General features: G+C 35.4%; 1 protein-coding gene across 1 annotated transcript in view; it reads right to left on the bottom strand.

Annotated features, from left to right (window-relative positions):
• gpr158b (G protein-coupled receptor 158b) overlaps window positions 1–22,845 on the bottom strand; it is an 85,312-nt gene that overhangs the window by 30,990 nt on the left and 31,477 nt on the right. The window contains exons 3-5 of the mRNA XM_067362686.1: window positions 15,338–15,455; window positions 11,473–11,684; window positions 11,175–11,243 (exon numbers count right to left, since the gene is read on the bottom strand). Coding sequence (XP_067218787.1) covers window positions 11,175–11,243; window positions 11,473–11,684; window positions 15,338–15,455 — 399 coding nt within the window. The remainder of the gene's footprint in view (window positions 1–11,174; window positions 11,244–11,472; window positions 11,685–15,337; window positions 15,456–22,845) is intronic.

The following is a 22,845-nucleotide window of genomic DNA, read 5'->3' as shown; positions in this document are numbered from 1 at the left end:
ACGCTTTCTCCAATGGTAAGAGATACAGACCCTCTCATCTCCCTATAATAATACGATCTCAGACGTAAAGGCATTTGCACACTGAGTCCAACATTTGCATGCAAAACTTTCGCACATTAAAAAATAAATTCGACCTCATGTTATGTCAAACACATTTACACACTGCCTCCGAAACTTTCGTCCGTCATAAAACTATTTGGATCAGGTTCGATTTACGGCATTTTTCGCATCCATGATGGCACGCATTTTGAGAGACGTTTTGACAATTCAGAGCCAACGTACGTGAACGCAAAAATCCAGAATGCCATCTGACAACCTGATCCACGTCGTCTACAGCACAAAACAACAGCACTGAATGACAAACAACGTGAGGAATACAAAGAGACCGAATATAAAGACATATTGTGCCAGTAGAAAAGCATCAAACTGAGCCACATCCTGAAACGCTCGGGATAATCACGCGCAGCTCTCCTTTCTCTCTATGCAATCTCGGGATTGGATGGACCCAATATTTCCTCTTTCTTTTTATCTTTTTAAGAAAAGGGAGGACAACTAAATCGTGCTCACTGCTTGAAGACTTCATTTTGTATTTTTTTTTTTTTTTTTTTTTTTTTCCACAACGGATTCATGAATTGTTGACTCATGAATTGGACTCGGTGTGCAAGGTCTCTGTGCGTGACGAATTTTTAGGATTATAAATAAAAACGCATGCGTAAATTTTGGACTCAGTGTGCAAAGGCCTTAAAGGGGGGGTTGCATGCGATTTCACTTTTTTAACTTTAGTTAGTGTGTAATGTTGCTGCTTGAGCATAAACAGTATCTGCAAAGTTACAGCGCTGAAAGTTCAATGCACACGGAGATATTGTCTTTTAAAGTTATGGCATTTTATTGCCTACAAAAACGGGTGGTTTGGACTACAGCGAGCTTCTTCCCGGGTTGGTGACATCATAATGTTATTAACATAAACACTGCCCCCGGGAACACGCAACAAAGTGGGCGAAGCCATGTGGCGCAGCATAATGAAAGCGGAAGAGTTGTTTACACCGAACGCGAGCTGCGCAACGCGACGCGTCAAAAGATATAGAACCCATTATTATCTGTGATATTTTCTACACTGGATGCGGTGCTGAAGACAGATTCCAGAATCTACACGTGTTCAATGCTGGATTTACACAAAGACTTTTACTGAAAGATGAAGCAGTTCCCACTTTAAAAGCAGAAGCTGCTGTTTATCAGCCCCAAACTGTAAGTACGTTTTATTGTTTGTCTTTTAAACGTAATGTTATAGTTCTGTTGCTATTTTTAATGCATCTAGGACGTATACAAAGAGCAACTCGTTTTTTGCTTGCCAGTTAGCTAAATTCTAGTGCAACAAACACCAACAAACTTCTATGTTCATAGACAAACAGTTGTTCATGCTATAAATTAAACGCTACATTTACAAAAATGCGACTACTCAGGCATGTATTTACTACAGGAAAGCTTTAATCAGGATAAAACTGTATATTGAAAGCCAGGGCAGGACTTAGGGTGGTGGGGGCCCCTGGGCTTGAGTCACTTTCGGGCCCTACCTTCTATACATTACTTTAAATAGAACAAAATGATACATACACAAGCTATGTATTAGAGCTACACAATTCTGGATAAACTGAGAATAAAAATAGAGATCACGATTCTGAACAAACAACTTCAGCAATAATCATAAATTATGTTATTTTGTTAAGTCTATAAAAATGTTAATTGTTAATCGGAATCATTTATTTAAAAAAAACTTTGGTTTGAATGAATGATTAAATTCCTCAATCAAATACACTTGTTTCATAGATGAATCAGCATTTTGAACGAATCTCCTGAATGAACGATTCAATGACAAATGTTTTTTTAAGTAATTTGTCGCCATCTGGTGGCGAATAACAATATAATCGATCCAATCGTTATTTGAAGTGCAAAGCTACTTTCAAAAGGTGACTAGTACAGTATACAGAGTTACATGTTTAAAAAAAAGAACGTTATAATTTATTTATATGATCAATTATTAAAAAAGGTTTTCTAATAAATAAATAATGATTAAAAAAGTTCAAAGTGATCATGGTGTTTATTGCAATGCACAAATATCTTGGTCAGAATGACAATAAAACACTTATTTACCTGGAAAACATACTGAAAAACAAACAAATACCTTGTAAGGTTGCAATCATTACAAATCATTTGTATTACATATAAATAGCTAAATCTATGAGTGTATAAATCTGTTCTTGGTAAGTCTGACATATTGTATAGATTATATACATCTCCAGTATACATATAGGCAGTGTTAGGCTGACTTTGACCTACAGTATGTCTACTACATCACATAAATTACAATCTTAGAGAATAATATATAACAAAATTAAATAAGCATTTTCTCATTACCATGGCATTTTAAAGATCATTAGATGTAATTTAGTACTCTAGCAAAAATACATAAATAGAACTTCATAGAACATGCCTAACTTTGTTCAAATTTAGTGGTAGGCTAATATAAGATAGCAATTTTAATATAGGAAGTGCCTTCTGTCAGCATAGTGGAATACTAGCGCGACTCGAATGAAGTGCACTCAACATTTGTACATATGCCACAAATGTGGTTAAAGGATGGCTGTAGTCGGCCAATTTCATGTAAATTCAAGGTGAGGTATTTGGCAGCCGCAGATCTCAAAAAAAAACTTACCGATCGGTGCGATTTGCTGCTTAAAGTCGGAGGAGTTGAATACGTACTGAAGCCATACATGCACTTTGCTGTCTTTATTGCAGATGAAGCTGTTTATATATATTTGTGAAATAAACGCATGTTTCCAACATTTACGTGCAGTAAAAAACTATTCATTCAAACCTTAATGCACTACTTATTTCAGCGCCTACAGGCCTTTGTACAATGAAGATCAACATAAGCTTATTCTTTTTAAATATCAAAGTCTATTTTTATACTTGTATTTCGATAAATATGGCATACATAATAATACAAATTGTGTTTAATATAATACTATTTCTACATGAGAACTGTTAATGTTGTAAAAACTGACTCATGTACATGGCATTTTTACCATAGTAAAAAAACATTGTCATTCGTCTCTTTATTGCAGAACAAGATCGTGCATACAAAAATATACAGAGGATTTACAACAGTACTCATTGTTATAGCAGCAAATGAACAAAATCAAATTATTTCTCCAGGGAATAACATTAAATGAACACATAGGCTACTTCCGTTTTGTATTTTCAATACACTTCTTACAAATTATACAATCTTAATATATTGCAGCAGTTCAGTTTAAACTGGTATGATGTAAAATTATCTCAAATCTTCACACTATTAATTCTTCGGACTATTATGGACGTACACTTCCAGATTTCCATTATTTGTAAATAAATCTCACAAGAACATTATCATATAGCCTACCAATTTCTAAAAATAAAGATTTTTTTAAAGACAATATTCCTTTTATTCCAAATAGGATAACAGATTTGTGTGGACACACAATCGTTGTGATAAAACTCAATTCAATGACAACATTGCAAAAGTTTCTGCTCGTGGAAACCCTAACCAAGGCAGTTTCAGAAAGTAAATAATAAATATCATTACCTGAAGAAGCCGACTGTGTAAATCCTTGACATAAACCGTTCGCATTTAAAGTTATTAAAGCATTTTCCCGAGAAGTCGCCGGCGCGAAGGTAACAACTGATACACTGCTTTGCGGATAGGCGGAAGTTAACTGACGTCATTGTGAAAAGGGTCTATTAAATTAAAATTTTCATTGCAGGGGCAGGACCAGGTAACAATGCTAGTCCAATCAACAAACTTTAAATGAAAAATTAAAAGACTGACATATTATTGAAAAAATCTAACGTAAATGGGCGGGGCCCCCTATTGGGCGGGGCCCATGGGCTTGAGCCCAGTCAAGCCCAATGGTAAGTCCGGCCTTGCTGAAAGCTAACAAACAGCAGTGACAGCTTATCTAAACACTTTGACACAAATACTAAATGAAATACCATTCATAAACATCCTTCAAAAGCCGCGATTGCAGAGGTTCTACTTTTTCCTCTTCATCTGGGTCTGATTCGGCTCAATTTGATACAGCAATGTAGGCGCTTTTTACTTTCCACCTAAGCGCGTAACTACGAATGGTAAGGGGCGTGGCGTTTCCGGACGCTTCAGCGAATCACGAGACTGGGCCAGTAACCAACCTGCTGACCAATCTGAGCACATTGCGTATGTCGGAGGGAGTGGCTTCATAGAAGCAGGAAGTCAAACGAGCCGTTCATATGACAGTGGAAACAGAGGTGTAGAATAAAGATAAAATATATGAAAAATACAGCATTTAAAAAAAAAAAAACGAAGCATTAAGACATGTTAAACTGTGCCCCCAAAACACAATCAAGCCTAGAAAAAAAAAAAAAATTAACCCCCCCTTTAAGGCTTGTTCCAGATGAACTACACTAGCCTGCCACCAGCTGGCAAAATCTGCCGTTTGCAGGCGGGGGAGGAGTACAGACACTTTTTTTTTTTTTTTTATTAAATCTGTACGATACAAAGAATAAGAACACAACAAATAGAGTCATTAATACAGAAATATCAGATAAGAGCAGAGCCAGGGGGAATTTCAAATAAATACATTAAAGATAGAGCATAACTGAATGGTTTTAGCAGCCTTCTTATTTTTTGAATCATAAATGGAATTTATGTACTGTTCCGTCTCCTTACCAAAAGCTATAAAAGAAGGTTTAGAATTGCTAAATTTGGCTTTGTGAATGTGATATTTCCCTAAAATTATCAATAAATTAATTAGGTATATTTCTTGGTGTTTTTTATTCTTGTTATCATGGAAACCAAACAGTACATTTTTCCAAAACAAAGAAAAATCAGCAACCAGTTTAACAGTAATGTATCGGGATAGATCTTTCCAGAAAGTGATGGCATAGGGGCATTGCCAGAACAGATGTACCATTGTTTCTGGACATATTCCACAAAAGGAACAGTTAACACATATGTCAGACTTAAACCTAAGGAGATAATGCTTAGCAGGATAATACCTATGTATGATTTTGAAAGAGACTTCTCTTACTTTATTCGTAAGGAGGTATTTGTAAGGAAGGTTCCAAATGTTCTCCCAATTCAGGTTGTCAACAAAGTTAGACCAATAGGAAACAACATTAGGTATGCTTGTGACATCTCTCTGGAATAAAAAGCGAATATTACGATTATTATTCCTCATTGTTGTTGCAAAACATATTTTACCAACTGAGGTCAACTTAGGGTCCAGATCTGGTAGGCAAGCTGGTTTTCCAGCCCCTTTTAAGAGAGTTAAAATACCAGATGGGATGGCATCCAAAACAACTGCAAACTCTCTTGGGATGATTGGAATGCCAAAAGTGTTAAGGAATTCAGAATAATTCAGCAATGATCCACTATCATTTATTAGTTGGGACACTAAAATAATGTTATTATTGAACCAAGTCTTATAAAATAAGGATTTATTCTTGAATTTAATAAGCCGATTATTCCAGATGAAGCACCTATGTGGGGAGAAATTATGTTTGTAAATTAATGACCATGCTAAGAGCATTTGTTTATGGAATTTAGATAAAATTAAAGGAATTTTTTCTATTTTATAATCACTTAAAAGTAAAAATTCTAGACCACCAACCTTAGAGAAGATATAGTTAGGTATAAAATTCCATGTAGATGTGGGATTATTTAGAAATTGCTTTATCCAATTAATTTTAAAAGTATTATTAAGGGTTGTAAAATCAATAAAGTTTAAACCACCACGTTCAAAGGTGTTCATGATAACAGATTTTTTTCACATAATGTGTTTTGTTTTTCCAAATAAAATTGAAAAGTAAATTGTCAATGGAATTACAGAGCTTTTTGTTGACAAACAAGGGGATCGCTGCATATGTAAGACGGGATAAACCTTCTGCCTTTGTCAACAATACTCGTCCTTTCAAGGATAAATCCCTCTGCAGCCAATGATTAAGTTTTTTCTTTGTCTTATCACTAATCAAATTGAAGTTTACAGAGCATCTCTCCTCCTCATTTTTCATTATAGTAATCCCTAGATAAGTGATCTTATCTTTGATTGGTATGCCACAGATCTGGGAAGTGTCACTTTCTTTAAGGGAAAAAAGTTCACACTTCTTCAGATTTAAGCAGAGTCCAGAAGCTGCTGAAAATAATTCTATTGTTTTGATAGCAATTGGCACTTGGTTGGCATCTTTTAAAAATAACGTAGTATCATCTGCAAGTTGGGTGAGGATAACTTCTCTTTCAGCAATTGAAATTCCTTTTAGGGTATTATTTTTAATATGGGTGGAAAGAAGTTGAGAACATAAAATGAATAGGTAGGGGGAGGCAGGGCAGCCTTGTCGGATGCCTCTTTGCAGCTCAAATCTAGGTGAAGTCCCATTTTTTAGTCTAATAGAGCTATTGCCTTTGCAATACATTGTTCTAACAGCTTTACAAAAAAAATCACCAAAACCAAATTTCTCAATAGTTTGAAATATAAAGTTATGTTCTACTGTGTCAAAGGCTTTATAAAAGTCCAAAAAAAAAGATATAACTATCATCAGGACATAAAAATGAATAATCAATTATATCTAAGACAAGCCGAATATTGTTTGAAATGTGTCTTTTTCTCATGAATCCTGATTGGACTTCATCAATAATAGGGTCTAAAACATTCTTTAATCGTTTTGCAATAATTGAGGCAAAAATTTTGTAGTCAGTGTTTAGTAATGAAATAGGTCGCCAATTATCTATAAACAGTGGATCCTTATTGGGTTTGGGGATTAAGGTAATTAAGCCCTGGGTCAGCGAAGGAGGTAAAGAACCTTTTCCAACACTTTCTAAAATTACTTCAAGTAAAAAGGGAGCTAACTCTTGTGTAAACGCCTGATAAAACTCTGCAGAGAGGCCATCAACACCAGGAGATTTGTTTGTTTTACAATGTTCAATTGCAAATGTAATATCCTGCAGAGTTATAGGGTCATCGCAGAGTTTCCTATCTTCTTGAGAGATTGGAGTGACGACAAGAGAGTTCAAGAATGTGGTGGATGATTGATGGCAATATTTAGATTTGTATAAATTACTATAAAAGTCAGCACAAAAAACAGCTATACTCTTCGGATTATCCGTTACAGTATCATTAATATTAAGTTGCTGGATCAAATTAAGTTTCCCATGATATCTTTCTAATCCAAAAAAATAGGCAGAGTTCTGCTCCCCTTCTTCAATCCACCTTTTTCTTGACCTTATAAAGGCACCTTTTGCTTTGTTGGAGTAGATCTCATTTAATTTAAGTTGTTCTGAAATTAAAGTTAGTCGATCCTCCTCTGATATATCTGCAGGGTCCATCTGGTATAAGGAAATTATTTTAGAAACCACTCTCTCTTCCTCCAATTTACGATTTTTGGATAAAATACTACCATAATTTCTCAAATATTGGCCAGTTTTAAACTTTAGAAGTTCCCAATTGCTACCAAAAGCACCCTCGGACTTTGCTTTATTCCAGAATTTCATTATTAAATTCTTCATATTTGATTTTACTACAGTGTGTTTTAGAAGCGAACTGTTTAGTTTCCAGTAAGCATTCCTACATCTTGTAGAGGGGGCAGAGTGCAAAGGGATAAAGATGGAGACTGCATTATGATCCGTTAATGGGGTTGTGATAATATTAACCGATATTTTCTCAATATTCAAATGATCAGAAACTAACCAATAGTCCAAACGTGAACGTCTGGTGGTACTTCTATTACTCCAAGTAAAAGCACTTATGTTAGTGTTGTTAAATCTCCATACATCAATCAAGTTAAATTTTTTCATAAATAATATTAAGTTATTATTTACTGCAGCGGAAACACGTGGAGGCCAACAGTCAATATTGTGATCCAAAATCATGTTAAAATCCCCCCCTATTACTATACCTGAATTTGGAAAGTTATTAAGGGTATTTTGTATATGCTCCTCTAAGGTTTCAAGCAATATGTCATTCTCATGGTTACAATTATAGCCATATATATTAATAACTATCAAAGTAAAGTTTTCAATGGTTAATACTTGAAAAATAAAATGACCTGATGAATCACTGACAGATAAAAGAATAGTCCCTGGAAAACTATATTTTAGAGTCGCAACACCAGCAGAGTGTTCAGACCCATGAGCCTGCCACAGATCATTCCCCCATTGGGATCTCCAAAATCTACCATCGTCCGGAACTGAGTGTGATTCTTGAATGAAACAGAAATCAGATTTATGCTGCTTGAGAAACAAAAATAACGCCTTGCGCTTAACAACATTCCTTATCCCCCTGGCATTGAGAGTAATGATAGATAAAGACGTATTAACAACAACTGATAGAACAATATAAAAGGGTGAAGTTTAGAAGAAATTAGACTTTAACCTTACAGTAAGGAGCTGCACCAATTAACTTAAAGGAGCATAGCTAAACTTAGTGAAACACTGAAAACTAAGGAGATACCTAGGTTCACAGTCGACAACTTAATACATAACAGAAATTAGCAACTAAATAGACATAAAACGCTATTTAGAGCATTGCAAATAAATGAACAGGATGTAAAAGACGTTGTCTTGTGAACACATTCAGTTGAGTGTCATTAAAAAAAAAAATCAACAACCTTTATAAAAAGTTGAAAAATATAGTGTTTCTTAGACCAGATAGAAAAATATACACAATGAAAAATTAGTATTTTGAATATTATAGCTTAACTCGGCTTAAGGCACATATTGACAGTTGCGACGTTTACCATAATCAGGTATCTGGAAAAAGTTCAGTTCCGTTGGCAAAAGCTCGACCACCAACGAAGTAGGCGGCTTTCCCTTGTTCTCGTGCTTTAGCCACCAGCGGCCACAGCTGCATCCTACGCTCTCTGACTGCTGAGGACAGGTCTTCGGCAAAACGTAGCTTGTTGTTCTGCAGGAAAGTGGACTTCTTTGCAGCCTTCCAGACAGCATCGCGGTAAATACGAGCACTAAACTGTATAATTATCCCTCGAGGCTTAGTGGCACCTTTCTTTAGTTGACCAAGACGATGCACTGAATCAATAACATCAGGGAGTTTGGCCTTGTGTTCCGGCAGGATGGACTCACAGAACCTCACATTTAAACAGCATGCAACTACATTCGTTATAGATTTGGTTTGTGTCATTACCTGGTTTTCCTTTAGTAAATCCAGAACTAAATAACTGTGCAAATAAACCAAACATCAGTGGCTGCAATTCATTCACTCCCCCATTTAGAACTTCCTATCCCTACCCTGTTTCATCCTCCCTCTATCTCTCATATAAATGCAGGAGCTGTTAACTATCACAGATGGTCTGGGAGGTGTGCTCAGCTTAAGAACAGAGAAAAATACCAAAGACGGGAGCACAACAGATGACGTGCCTGTTTTTAATCAAACAAGAACACCGAATCTAAGAGTTTACACGACTCCTCTTTACAGCTGAGGAATTCTGTTCTGACAGATTCAATTTTTAATTTACACAAGTATTCTCAAATGAGAAGTGATAAAATATAGGGCATCTCCCATTTTGTTTGATCAAATTTTCATTCACAGGAAGAAATTTACACAAGTTATCTAGTTGAAGAATGAAGATGTTCTGATGTGGTTTCACTTGGCCCTTCTGAAGCAGCTAAACGTGGAAATGTGACAAAAATGAGACCTTGATTTGCATTTGAAATGGTTAATGTGACTGAAAGCTGGCCAACAAATTCTTAGCTTGGACTTAAACTGATATAAATATGTCACTCTTTCAACATTGAACAGGCTTATGTAATACACTAGACCAGCCATGGCACAGGACCAAATGAAAAGCCAACCACTGCATTTCAAACAGCCTCAGGTGCAGAATGTACAAACCAGTCAACTGAGGATAAAACCAAGAAAACCCTAATGGATCTTTACAGCTGCATCCTGGATGCAAGGTCCTTTAAAGTTAGCATGAAATTAAAACTGCCTCTGGTCTGTTTCCACCTTGTATTAGATATTTATATAGTGAACCAATCCCAAGTGGCCAGTCAAGATGCACTGTTCCCACCTGGTGTTAACATAATCTGTGACCACTGAATTCAGATTTCATTGAGACCTTCCCCCCTTGTGTCATCACACGCAATGCAGAAACCCAAATTAATGTCTTATCCTATTATTTTAGTGAGTAGAATGAGTAAATTAGGGCTAAATCATTTTTAGGTCATACCCTTAGTAAATATGACCAAAGAAGGCTGTGAAAATAAATCTGCATCCAAACTTTCCATTGGAGAATACAAATTTTAAATCTCATTATGAAATAAATATTTTTTATCTAATACACATTGCTCACAATTAATATAATTTAAAATAAATTTAAAATAAAAGATCAAAATGATTAACGAATCAGATTTATCTTCACAGCGTTCTTTGGTCATATTTACTAATAATTTTTTAGCACAACTGTATATACTATATAAAAAACCAAGAAACCCTTTCTCTCCCAACTCGCAAATCATATTGTGGTGTGCGAGAGGACTCTGTTTTGCTGTAGTTCAGGCTTATGCTAAATAGCAGGCTAACTAAACTTATGGATATTTATTCATTGCTTTTTAAAATAAACCCACAACTAAAGGAGAGGGGGCTCTAACTCTGACGCTTCCTCTATCAACATCTACAAAACTCAGAAAAGAGGCAGCTTCCTCTGCATTAAGTAGGCCTAAGATGTTTTTGACTCAAGAAACGTTTTGCGTTTTCAACATATCAGACACATAAGTAAGAGTGAATGTGTGAATATTTAAAAAAAATAAAAATAAAATATATAATATATATATATAAACTATTTGCATATATAAGACTACTTCACAAATGCAGTAGAACTTATTTTACTGTTTTTACTTTTATTAATAGCCTTAATCCTTTTAATACTTAAAGGAATTTAAGTATTAAATACTTTAATACTTTAAAGGAATTAAGTATTAAAAAGATTAAGGGTATAAATAAAAGTAAAAACGGTAAAATAAGTTCCCAAGTTAAATGGGATTCAAACATTTTACGTTGATCTTAAATAGTGACATATACAGCATGAAAGGGAGGAAAACAGATATTCCTCTTTCATTTTGATAAGGTAGTAAAAAAAGTCTTGGAACTTACAGGGAAGTAGAGAAGTACAGATCCTGAAAGTATCGCTTCAATAAGTATAAGACCAGATGCTTTGATTCTCTAAAAAACGAGAGAGAAGGAGAGAGAGAGAGAGAGAGAGAGAAATAATAGGAGAGAAAAAATAAAATACGGTATTTTGAAAAGCAGTCTTTGCCTTTCAGGCCAATAAACATGCCCAAGCAGAAATCAAGCTCTAGTTTTTCTTTGGCTCAGGTAACTCTAGCAGAATAAAAGCAGAATGGAGTACAAAGCCTTTGCAGATGAGTTAACGCTCTGTAAACATACGTACCTTGTTGCGACGAAAGTGGTAGACAACCACCATGCTGATGAAGTCAAGGAGCATACAGAACCCTTGAAAGGAGACCATGGCAAGGCGGAGGGCAGTGTCCTCCTGAGCCAGACACGGTGTGTCATCCCTGCAGAACTGACAGCCTTCTTGGCAGGGTAAACACCTTCCGGACAATTCCCAGGATTCATCAGAGTATGTTCCCTGGTCTGACTCTAAAAACAGATGAATGACAAGAAACCATACTATGACATACTGTATCTGTTGATGCGTTGCCATTTTATATAACAATATAAATATGACTGAAGGTTTCATCCAAAACTGTGTTGTTTTAATGCAAATCTCATAATATGTTACCAATATGAGAAATTTGCGAAATCTGGAGCCTTAGTTATCAGTTATGTTTAATTTAGGAATCAACATTGTCTCAGAAACATCTCCTACATCAAAATTAATAGGGAATAATTTGATAATTAAAAATTCAATAAGAATATTAAATCAAATTAGGAAATACCTTAAATTACCTGACGTCTCTACCCTTACACCCATTGCTAATAATCACTTTTTTAAGCCATCTCAGTTAGACCGAGGTTTTATTGACTGGAAAAGTAAAGGTTTGGGGTGCATTGGGGACCTTTATGTAAATGATAAATTTGCATCTTTTAGTCAATTACAATCTACATTCAATCTCATTCAATCTCTGATTTTTTTCGATATTTACAAGTGAGACATTATGTTTAAACAGTCATTGCACAATTTATTAACAAGCCAAAGCCTAATGTATTTGACCAATATTTTTCGTTGAGTCCAAGCTCTACACATTTGATTTCATGCTGTGTTAATGTTTTCCAATTGCCTGTGAACACAGAGTATATAAAAGAAGCCTGGGCCAAGGATTTAATATCTGATGAAATATCTGATGAAATTTGGAATGAAAGTCTTGGGAAGATTCAAGATTGTTTAAGAAATTCAAGACATGGGCTAATACAATTTAAAGTGGTGCATAGATTATATTACTCCAAAACTAAACTGAGTAAAATATACAATTCTGTTTCTCCAGTCTGTGACAGATGTAAAATAAAAGAAGGTTCCTTGTCACACATGTTTTGGTTTTGTCCTAAATGGTTTAATTTTTGGACTGCTATATTTGACTTTTTCTCAAAAATTTTCCAAAAAGAGGTCAAGCCGGACCATGGAATTGCAATTCTGGGATCTTCAGAGACATTGGAAACTTTTCCAATCTTCCAGCAAAGATCGCTATTGATGGGCATGACTCTTGCTAAAAAAATAATACTTTTAAACTGGAAATCCTCAGACCCTCCATGTTTTAAAGTTTGGCTGTGTGAACTGTTTCACGTCATACAACTGGAGGATATACGTTCCATCGAGCTTAAATCGCATCGTCAATTCAAAACCGTGTGGCAGCCCTTCCTGGATTTCCTCAAGGCTGAATAATGTAGCAATATTGCTCTTTATTTTGTTGTAACAATTTGATGTAGGCTACTGAACCTGTAGTTATGTCTTTATTATCATTATTATTATCATCCCCCCCCCCCCCCCCCATACTGTTTGGAACAGTATGGAAAAAAAAAAAATATAAAAAAAAAAAAAAGGAAACATTGTCTCTGATGATTCTCCCAAAATTGAAGAGAAGAAATAAAGTGTTGACATAAAGTAGTAAGTGTTTAGAGCTATAAAATGAATGTGGAAAGCCCAGCTCAGATACTTTGGTCTGTTTTAGTGAGAGTTTTAGTGAGATGCATTTAAAAATAGATAAGGAGAATTTATTTAAGGCTTTATGTTCATATTGACATTTCATTGCAGACTTTGGTATCTTGGCAAATCTGAGAACATTTTGAGGCAGTAGCTATGCTTCTATCTGCCTATTTTATGCACATTTTAGGATATCGCATGAAAAAACTCTTGATGGAAATGGCAAGATGCACATAAATTCTAAAACTGCATAAAAAAAGGTCCAATATTATCCGATAAAAAAAAAATAATAAAAAAAATTATCCGATAAGAAGACATGCACATAAACTATGATGGAAACACATTTACCACAAAATTCCTTGATACCAACCCCAACTGCAGCAACCTTCCATTTTTATTACAGATATTTTGCACCAATATCCCAGGAAGTGATTTATGAACACATTTGATGAACCCGTGATGAAAATGACACTTTAGTCACAAATGTTTTATGTAGTATTCCAACTTTGCGCAGAAGTAAAATTTGCAACTTTAGATGGAAGTATAGCTTTTGCTGAGATCTCTGTGAGATTAGAGGTATTTTCCTCTGAATTAGGTAGATTAGGTGAGTGAAGTAGGAGACTTCCTGCAAAAGTGTCCATAGTTTAATCTCATTGTGGTTTAGGAGAAACAATCAAGATATTTAAAATCATCTTTATGGGCTTATTGGTCCATATGTATTCAAAAATTGAAGCAGACCTCTGCTAAAGTTAATGTGGACTTCTTCAGCTAAAGAACACTATTGCTGACCTGACCTAGCTTCTACTAGGGTGAAACTTTCTTAATCTGTCTGTATACAAAGTGTTTTTTCCTGAGGGAGTGAAGTCACGTTAAAGCATACAGCACAATAGTAATCTAATAATGCAGAGCACACACACACAATGACAGAGAACAGATAACAGACTATGGGCCAGATTTAGCATGCGTCAGCGTAAACAAACCCTCTTTTGATGTTAAAAAACTACAGTCAAGATTTACTAAAGACACGCATGGCAAAATTAGTGCTGAAAAGGCATGGACACACTCCGTTATTTTTGTGGCTGACCTTTTTGCATATGCATTTGTAGGAGTTTCCCTTTCAGAAGCAAAATTTATGGTAGGAGAGTATTTAAATTAATCATGAAAGGTGATTTACTAAGGTTTGCACTAGTCAATTTACTGTTTTTTGCGCCATTATTTACCGCACAAAAATAAAGCATGTCGTAAACCAGATGCTAATTTGCATTGCTCTTAGTAGATTGCATTGGTCATTATGAAAATGATCTGGCTGTGTCTATGTTCTTTAATTTGCAGAAATTCACACTCTTATCTGCGTTTTTTTTTTTTTTTTTTTGGAATCACGCCTGTTTAGTAAATCTGGCCCTATAAATGCAAAGTACAATTTGAAAGCCCCTGCAAGACAAAACAAAAGTTACTAACCTCAGATCGGATGATTTTCAAAGAGTCCCAGGCCTTTTGAAATATGTACAAGCCTTGGTTTATCAAATATGAATAAGGTAAATGCGTGTATCTGCCACGTGTTTGGACAGAACATCAGCTTTTTGTAATTAGTCCATATTTGCCTGTACGTAAATTTGCCAGTGCTGTCTCCATGCTTATGTTACTTTATTTAAAAGACTAATTTCAATGGCGCTATTTTTACATAAGTTAATATGTGAGTGCATGTGAGAGGAATATTGCACTTAACAGCTAGGACTCTCCATGAAATAGAAATAAACTCTGTCTTTGGGGTTTTCGTGCCTAGTTTGAGATCATGAATTATCAGGTGGAAGGAAGTAACTCTATGTTTGTGTATCCATTTCTGTCAGAAAGAAAAAAATCAGTCCAGCTATTTCTGTTCTCTGACCAATTACTTTATTTCTGTTCATTTTACACTCACATTTATTGTTGACAGACAATAAAACAGGTGAAATAATCTCTTTGATTTACAGTGAAGGATGAACCCGAGCCATATCTACAGACTGTTTTAACTGTTCAGACAGTTTTTTTATGAATCTCATCATAATTATCATTGAGTATAATGATCAAAATACTGTAAGAGATTAAAGTATGGATGGTTTAGAGGTTCCTATAGTTCACTTCGAAAACTAATCACATAATAAATCCAAAGTCTCACCTGGTTTGTACTTACTTGAGAAGCCATTGTGCGCCACTCGGCTTGGGTGGTAGAAACCTCTCTTGCATTGGCACTTGTACTTGTCCAGCACAAATCCATGGCCCATAATCGGTTCACACTGGGAAAGAAAGAGTTTTTTTAGACATTATTCTACATTATTAACAGTACAGTAACAGAAGATACAATTCATGTTAATATTTAACCTGGGATCTTAAGATATAAGCTTTAAGTCCTAGTTCCAGTACCACTTTCTTCATTTAAAGTGCTAAAATCTTAAGAAATGATACATATTTGTTCAATACAGTCACAGTATGAGCAAGGAACTTCCTGCGGAAATCGGCTCTGCTAATAGACCATCTGTGGTGACAGTGGTGTCACAGTCATTTATCACATTTTCAGATATGAAAATGTCAGTTTTATGAGTTATTATGACAGTCGATTTATGTGGAGCAGTTTATTTTTACTCACTTTCTGGCAAACATTATACGGTAAAGCCAACATGGGCACGTAAACTGATGCGCTCACAGCAGCTTGCTCCTTAAATTCCCTTAAAAAATGACTGCCAAGCTTGAAAAAAAAACTTGTCATACTTTACACTGCCATAACGAAGATGCCATTTTGTTCCTGTTTTAAGTGTAAAGGAGACTTGCAAACTTAAACTTCTTAGTCTACTGTATTCAAGAAAGTAAGAAAGTTTTACTGTGAACTAAGCCTGAAAAAAGTCACACCAAGTTCACAAGGCTCTATAAATAATCCAGAAGCACCATGAAGCCCAGATAGAACATAATGAAGAGAGGCTCTCAGGTCTCAGATAAATGTTTCTGTTAAATTATTTTTGTCACCTTTATTTCAGCAAGAAGGATTCAATGTGAACAAGTCTTACTGGAGGTAATTACCTCCAATTTAGACATATAGATTTTACTAACAGAGTAAATCTTTGGGAAGAAGATGGTATGTCAACAATCTGTTGTTGCAACAATCTGTTTATTAGCAACGTTTCGATCATTACTGTTTTGCAAGTTGATAGTGTGCGGGATTTTCTTCTTTTTCTTCTTTTTCGTTTTTTTTGTGCTTTAATATAAAATATATATATATATATATATATATATATTAAAGGGTAAGTTCACCCAAAAATGAAAAAAATGTCATTTATTACTCTCCCTCATGCCGTTCCACACCCATAAGACCTTTGTTAATCTTCGGAACACAAATTAAGATATTTTTGTTGAAATCTGATGGCTCCGTGAGGCCTCCATAGCCAGCAATGACATTTCCTCTCTCAAGATCCATTAATGTACTAAAAAGATATTTAAATCAATTCATGTGAGTACAGCGGTTCAATATTAATATTAATCATGATTCGGATTGCGTGTCAAACCGCCAAACTGCTGAAATCAGGTGACTTTGGCGCTCCGAACTGCTGATTCGACACGCAGATTCATAACGCTCCGAAGCTTCATGAAGCAGTGTTTTGAAATCGGCCATCACTATATAAGTCATTATTTAGTTTTTTTGGGGCACCAAAAATATTCTCGTCACTTTGTAATATTAATATTGAGCCACTGTACTCACATGAACTGATTTAAATATGTTTTTAGTACATTAATGGATCTTGAGAGAGGAAATGTCATTAATGGCTATGGAGGCCTCACAGAGCCATCGGATTTCAACTAAAATATCTTAATTTGCATTCCGAAGATTAACAAAGGTCTTACGGGTGTGGAAACAAAGCTGCCACGATGCCAAACCCCCTTATGGAAAAAGAAAGCCATCAAGTTTACAACTGTGACAATGAGCACTTATCACGATCAACTAAACGCTGGATTTTCAAAAGTACACTAAGTTTGCAGTGCCACTGTTACAGTAAACTTGCATGGCATTCTTGAATAAATTGCACTCCACCCTATATTGTGGGACATTGACTTTACATTTTCACATTTCTATATATGACGAACTGAACAAGACAAACTGTGTTCAGACGTCCTTTTGGGGAAAACTAACTTTTGCCGTTAGTTTGAAGGTCTGGCTATGCTACCCCTAGATTTACCCAAAATTTAATGTCAATTACCAGAGGGCAAAACTTTGATGAAGGTTGATTGTTGATTTATACACACCTGTGGTTCAATAGCTCTCTCTATCCTAAGCAACAGAACAAGATTTTCAGTATATTAGCTGTTCCCCTCTGAGCATACTCTCTATATGAATATGATTTAATAATATAAGCCTTGCTGCTTTCCAGAGCAGATAAATGTGGGCGACCTGAGACATTTGAAAACATGAATACATGCTTCAGAATCTTCAGGAGTGAGGAGTGTCAGCATCAGCAGAGTTAGAAGATCATTCTTTCACCGAAGACCTGCCGACATAACAAGCCTGCATCAGGATATATTTGGATTTGTATGTGTATGCTTGACAGCGCACCTTCAGTTCACTTCATCCAGCAATGCTGTGATGAGTTTCAGTGTTTCTCAGCAACCCATTAACTGCTTCTCATGATGTATCAGCTTTTTATTACCATTTGTAAGCATCTGGCTTTAGAATTAGTGGTATAACACAGTGGTATGTTGTGCACAATGGAGGGCCTTGGAGTCAAAAAGGTTGTGAAGATGTATATAATATTTGAAGGCCCATCATAGATTCTGTAAACTAAATTGACCCTTCGCAAAGACCCGCCCCCCTTAGTTACTGTTGCTTTGTCCGACAAGCCGTGGTGATGTCACGCCACACATAGTGAAAAATACATCGCGGAGCAAAGAGGATACTGACATGTCGACAGAAAAGAAAGAGCAGGTTACTTATGATATTAAACAAAGTCCAAGCTTTCAAACTGTGTAGTTTTTAAAGAAATTCAAACAATAAAAAACGTTTTGTGGCTCTTTAATGTGTCGTGACCATAGTTGTGACAGATTGTTGTAGCGCCTCAGCTCAAGAGGCTCGATAACCGATCATCTCTTCCTACTAGTCCACTTATAGCATCAAATAAACATGAATGAACATGAGAATGAATGTTGTTTCAAACGTGGAAAGACGTCAATATACACATTTTTTCAAGTTTAACTCCACCGAGGTTAATCTTCTAACTCCTGACTGCTTTGTTGGACAAAATGGCAGATTCTGCGTTCTGACTGGTTAGATCGCTTGTCAATCAAACTCCCGGCGAAGAGTCAATTGTAGGATTTCAGAATTTTTAAGAGCTAAATGTTCCTACTCTTTTTTTACCAATCAACCAATTTACATGACTTGTCTAGTTGTTCATTATTCAATGGATAAGGATTAAGGACATTTTCACTCACTTTTACTTAGTAATTTCTACCCAATAAAATATTTTAGTGCTTGGCAGTACACAAAATACAAGTACACAAAATAAATATTCATAATAAAATGAATAAAATAAGAAATATCTTTTTTTTTTTGGTCACTTTAGCACATTTTAATGCTTGTTTTGTCTTGTTTTAAATCATTTTAAGTCATCTTGAGGCAATAGCGGGACCCGGCTCTCTGGTCGAGATCTAATGGTCTAACATACTTTGGTTGCAGGATTTCAATTTCTGCATAAATTGGTGATAAAATATGATTTAGCAGGACATTTTACAAGAAAATATTAGGCCATCTGTAGCGCAACAGAAGTTGAGTGATGCAAAAGGACAACGGTCCAAAGCATGAGAATGAATCAACACTACAATAGTCTTAACAGAACAAAATATATGCCTTCTGGAGTTGCTTGACCTTCACCTGAGATGCTTTGGAATGAAAAAATCTCAACAGATGTCCCCAGAATACTTTTTTATATACAGTTTTATAAAGAGGAATTATGCAAAATTCATCCATTTTGACGAACCATTAATTACATCCATGGGTTCACATACTTTTTCTCCACCCTGCACTGGGAATATTTAAACAGTGCTCAATAAAGACGTCAAAACATATCACCGTTTTGTGTGTTAAATGTTTAAATGGACTATGTCTATTCATTTAGTGTGGTTGTGAAATAATTATCAGATCACTTTTTATCACAAATTCATGCAGAAATACCTTTCAGGCAATGTCATTTGCTTAAATATAATATATCAAAGGAATATTTCTTCTTTTTTTTTTGCCAGCCTGATTTGCTATTGCTATTGTTTTGAATTACACAGTGCATCCATGCAGAGTGTTCTGAATCATTTAAGAATCAACTGGTCATTGCATAAGCCATCTTCTTAGCAACATGAATATAACGTTAAAACATTGCTAATTTAAGCCAGTCCACTTATAAACAATAAATCTAGATTAAATCAGACCGAAGCAAAACTAAAATGGAACAGAACAGTTCAAAAACACTCTTTTAATGTGACATGACATCTTAAAAATGCAGCACTCATGGCATGAGATGCTTAAAAGACTGATGAACGGTGCATCACAGCTGTTTAAAAGGCCAGTATGTTTATTTGATGATTTATGATCTTAAAGGTTGAATGATAATGAATATATGAGAATATAAGTTACTGTGACTTTAATCCTTTAAACTATAGTTTGCCAGGCTACAGTCTTCTAATAACTTAAAGGTGCCGTAGAACGTCTTTTCAAAAGATGAAATATAAGTCTAAGGTGTCCCCTGAATGTGTCTGTGAAGTTTCAGCTCAAAATACCCCATAGATTTTTTTTAATACATTTTTTTAACTGCCTATTTTGGGGCATCATTAACTATGCACCGATTCAGGCTGCGCGGTCCCTTTAAATCTCTCGCTCCCTGCCCTTCCGAGCTCTCGACTATAAGTGCAGTTATACAGTGCATAAACAAAGTTCACACAGCTAATATAACCCTCAAATGGATCTTTACATGATGTTCATCATGCATGCTGCATGCATGGATCAGATCATGTGAGTATAGTATTTATTTGAATGTTTACATTTGATTCTGAATGAGTTTGATAGTGCTCTGTGGCTAACGGGCTAATGCTACACTGTTGGAGAGATTTACCAAGAATGAAGTTGTGTTTATGAATTATACAGACTGCAAGTGTTTACAAATGAAAATAACGACAGTCTTGTCTCCACGTAATACAGTAATAAAGGATGATAACTTTAACCACATTTAACAGTACATTAGCAACATGCTAACAAAACATTTAGAAAGACAATTTACAAATATCACTAAAAATATCATGTAATCATGGATCATGTCAGTTATTATTGCTCCATCTGCCATTTTTCGCTATTGTTCTTGCTTGCTTACCTAGTCTGATGATTCAGCTGTGCACAGATCCAGACGTTAATACTGGCTGCCCTTGTCTAATGCCTTGAACATAGGCTGGCATATGCAAATATTGGGGGTGTACATATTAATGATCCCGACTGTTACGTAACAGTGTTATGTTGAGATTCGCCTGTTTTCCGGAGGTCTTTTAAACCAATGAGATTTATATAAGAAGGAGGAAGCAATGGAGTTTGAAACTCAACGTATGACTTTTCCATGTACTGAACTCTTGTTATTCAACTATGCCTAGGTAAATTCAATTTTTGATTCTAGGGCACCTTTAAAGCAGATAAACTAGTCATGCTATTTGTTTGATAAATTGGTAACACTTTACAAAAAGGACCTATTAGTTAATGTTCATGTTAACTAATGTAGTTAATGTTTACAAAATGGAACCTTATTGTAAAGTGTTTCTGATAAATTAGCTAAACTATAAGCTACTAACAAAAAAACATTGGAGCAACATGAACAAAATATACGTTTTAAAATAAAATAAACAATCAAATAATATAATTTAAATAGAGTGCTATTTTTCTGGCACATGCATAATTCATATTTCAACTCTACAGAAATTCACCTTTCATTCTGATGCATAGAGATAATTAAGTCAGTAGGTACTGTCGTTGTATTGAATTCACCCATCTGGATATTCATTAAATGATCTCCCTTTATGTTCCACAGATAAAAGGGGAATTTTTTGAACATAAATAGATGACCTTCAGCTTTAAATTCTTAAATGTTCAGTTTTAGAGTCTACTACTAATGAAGCATGAGAATACGTTTACTTATTATAACTCAGAAACAATAGCTTTCTGCTGACAGCCAATGAGATCCACCATATAGCACAACATTACTATTACAACTAATGGAGCGGAAGAAATGGCACAGCAGTAGAAAAGAATTGCAATGCTTGGGAAACTAAAAGGGAAATGCTGCCTGCATGAGACAAAGCTCTGATTATATGGTGTAGGTCTTGGACATTTTCTGTCAGAGCTTTTTTTCTCGAGCTGTAACAGAGAGACTAATAGAGTCTAACATCCACTCAAAACATTAGCCAGGTTAATCCACCTTAGGAAAGTCATTGCGGGATATTTAGTGCATATGATGCAGGGATGCGCTCCTCAAAATGTCAACCCCCGAGCTGATGTTGCTCATCTTGAATGACAGGACAAATTTTAAGAGGCAAGGTCCCGCTGTCTTGGAAGACATGAGGCTATAAATAGATTCTCAACACACACACACACACACTGCTTTTTGCCTCTTAGATGGAAGCACACAAGTATTTCTTCTCTCTCATAAACATAGGAAACCCTCCCAAATATCGCTTTGCTTCAGTTGCTGTGGTTGGGAGCAAGCATTGTGCTTGTGAAGCCTGCTGTGCTTTTCCTTGCTGCTTTTCCTCTGGTTTTCCCATGAGTGGGACCACACAGACATGGAGCATGGTCAATAATTTAGTATACCCACTGAAATCCATTATACTGCATTTATAATGGATCACAGCTTACTGGGAAATTCTCCTCTACACAAGACAACAACCAGGCCTAGCAAAGCCAGTCCACACAATATTCCATCATATATAAAGATGATTGACCAACTGATGTATTCTCAAGTAGGGTACAGTTGGCCAATGCCACCTCTTTTTTTCAACAGTATCTGATAGTTTTGCAGAGCAAAACACAATGAAACAAACCACAAGGTACTTAAAAACGCTCTTTTATGTTTGACATGACAATATAAGCATGACACTCATGGCAGAAGATGCTGAAAAGACAGCGAGATGCACCGCAGCTAGTAAAGAGACCAGTTAAGTGCATGTTTACATAGAAAAACAATTAAAAACAGTGCAGATGGACCAAGAACATGTTCTGTGTGAACAGCCTTGTACCTACCAAAATGGATTACTGTATTTTATCATGTTTTGAGTCTTTTTTTTTTTTTTTTACATTTTCAACACTTTTAATTTTATTTGATGTTAATGTTATGATACAGTTAAATTGTTTATATTTTATGTTACAATAAACCATATTATCTATTAGGAACAGTCACTTTTTTTTTGTAATATAGGTAGGGATGGCTTGATACCTCCTTCAATACCGCAATCTTGTGTATCTGTCGATACAGATGCCAATCCGATACCAGTTCTCTTTTTTTCTTGAACAAATTAGAATATATCTCACTAACTACACATTACTTCATTATAAGTAAAGAGAAAAATGTAACCTATGACAAAAATCTTGAATCCAACAATAATTTTTGTATAATCTAAAAACAA

Source organism: Chanodichthys erythropterus, chromosome 16 (genome assembly GCF_024489055.1).
Source record: "Chanodichthys erythropterus isolate Z2021 chromosome 16, ASM2448905v1, whole genome shotgun sequence".
Taxonomy (NCBI): Eukaryota; Metazoa; Chordata; class Actinopteri; order Cypriniformes; family Xenocyprididae; genus Chanodichthys; species Chanodichthys erythropterus.
Note: the sequence above shows the minus strand (reverse complement) of the source record. Positions and strands in the feature narration are given on the sequence as shown.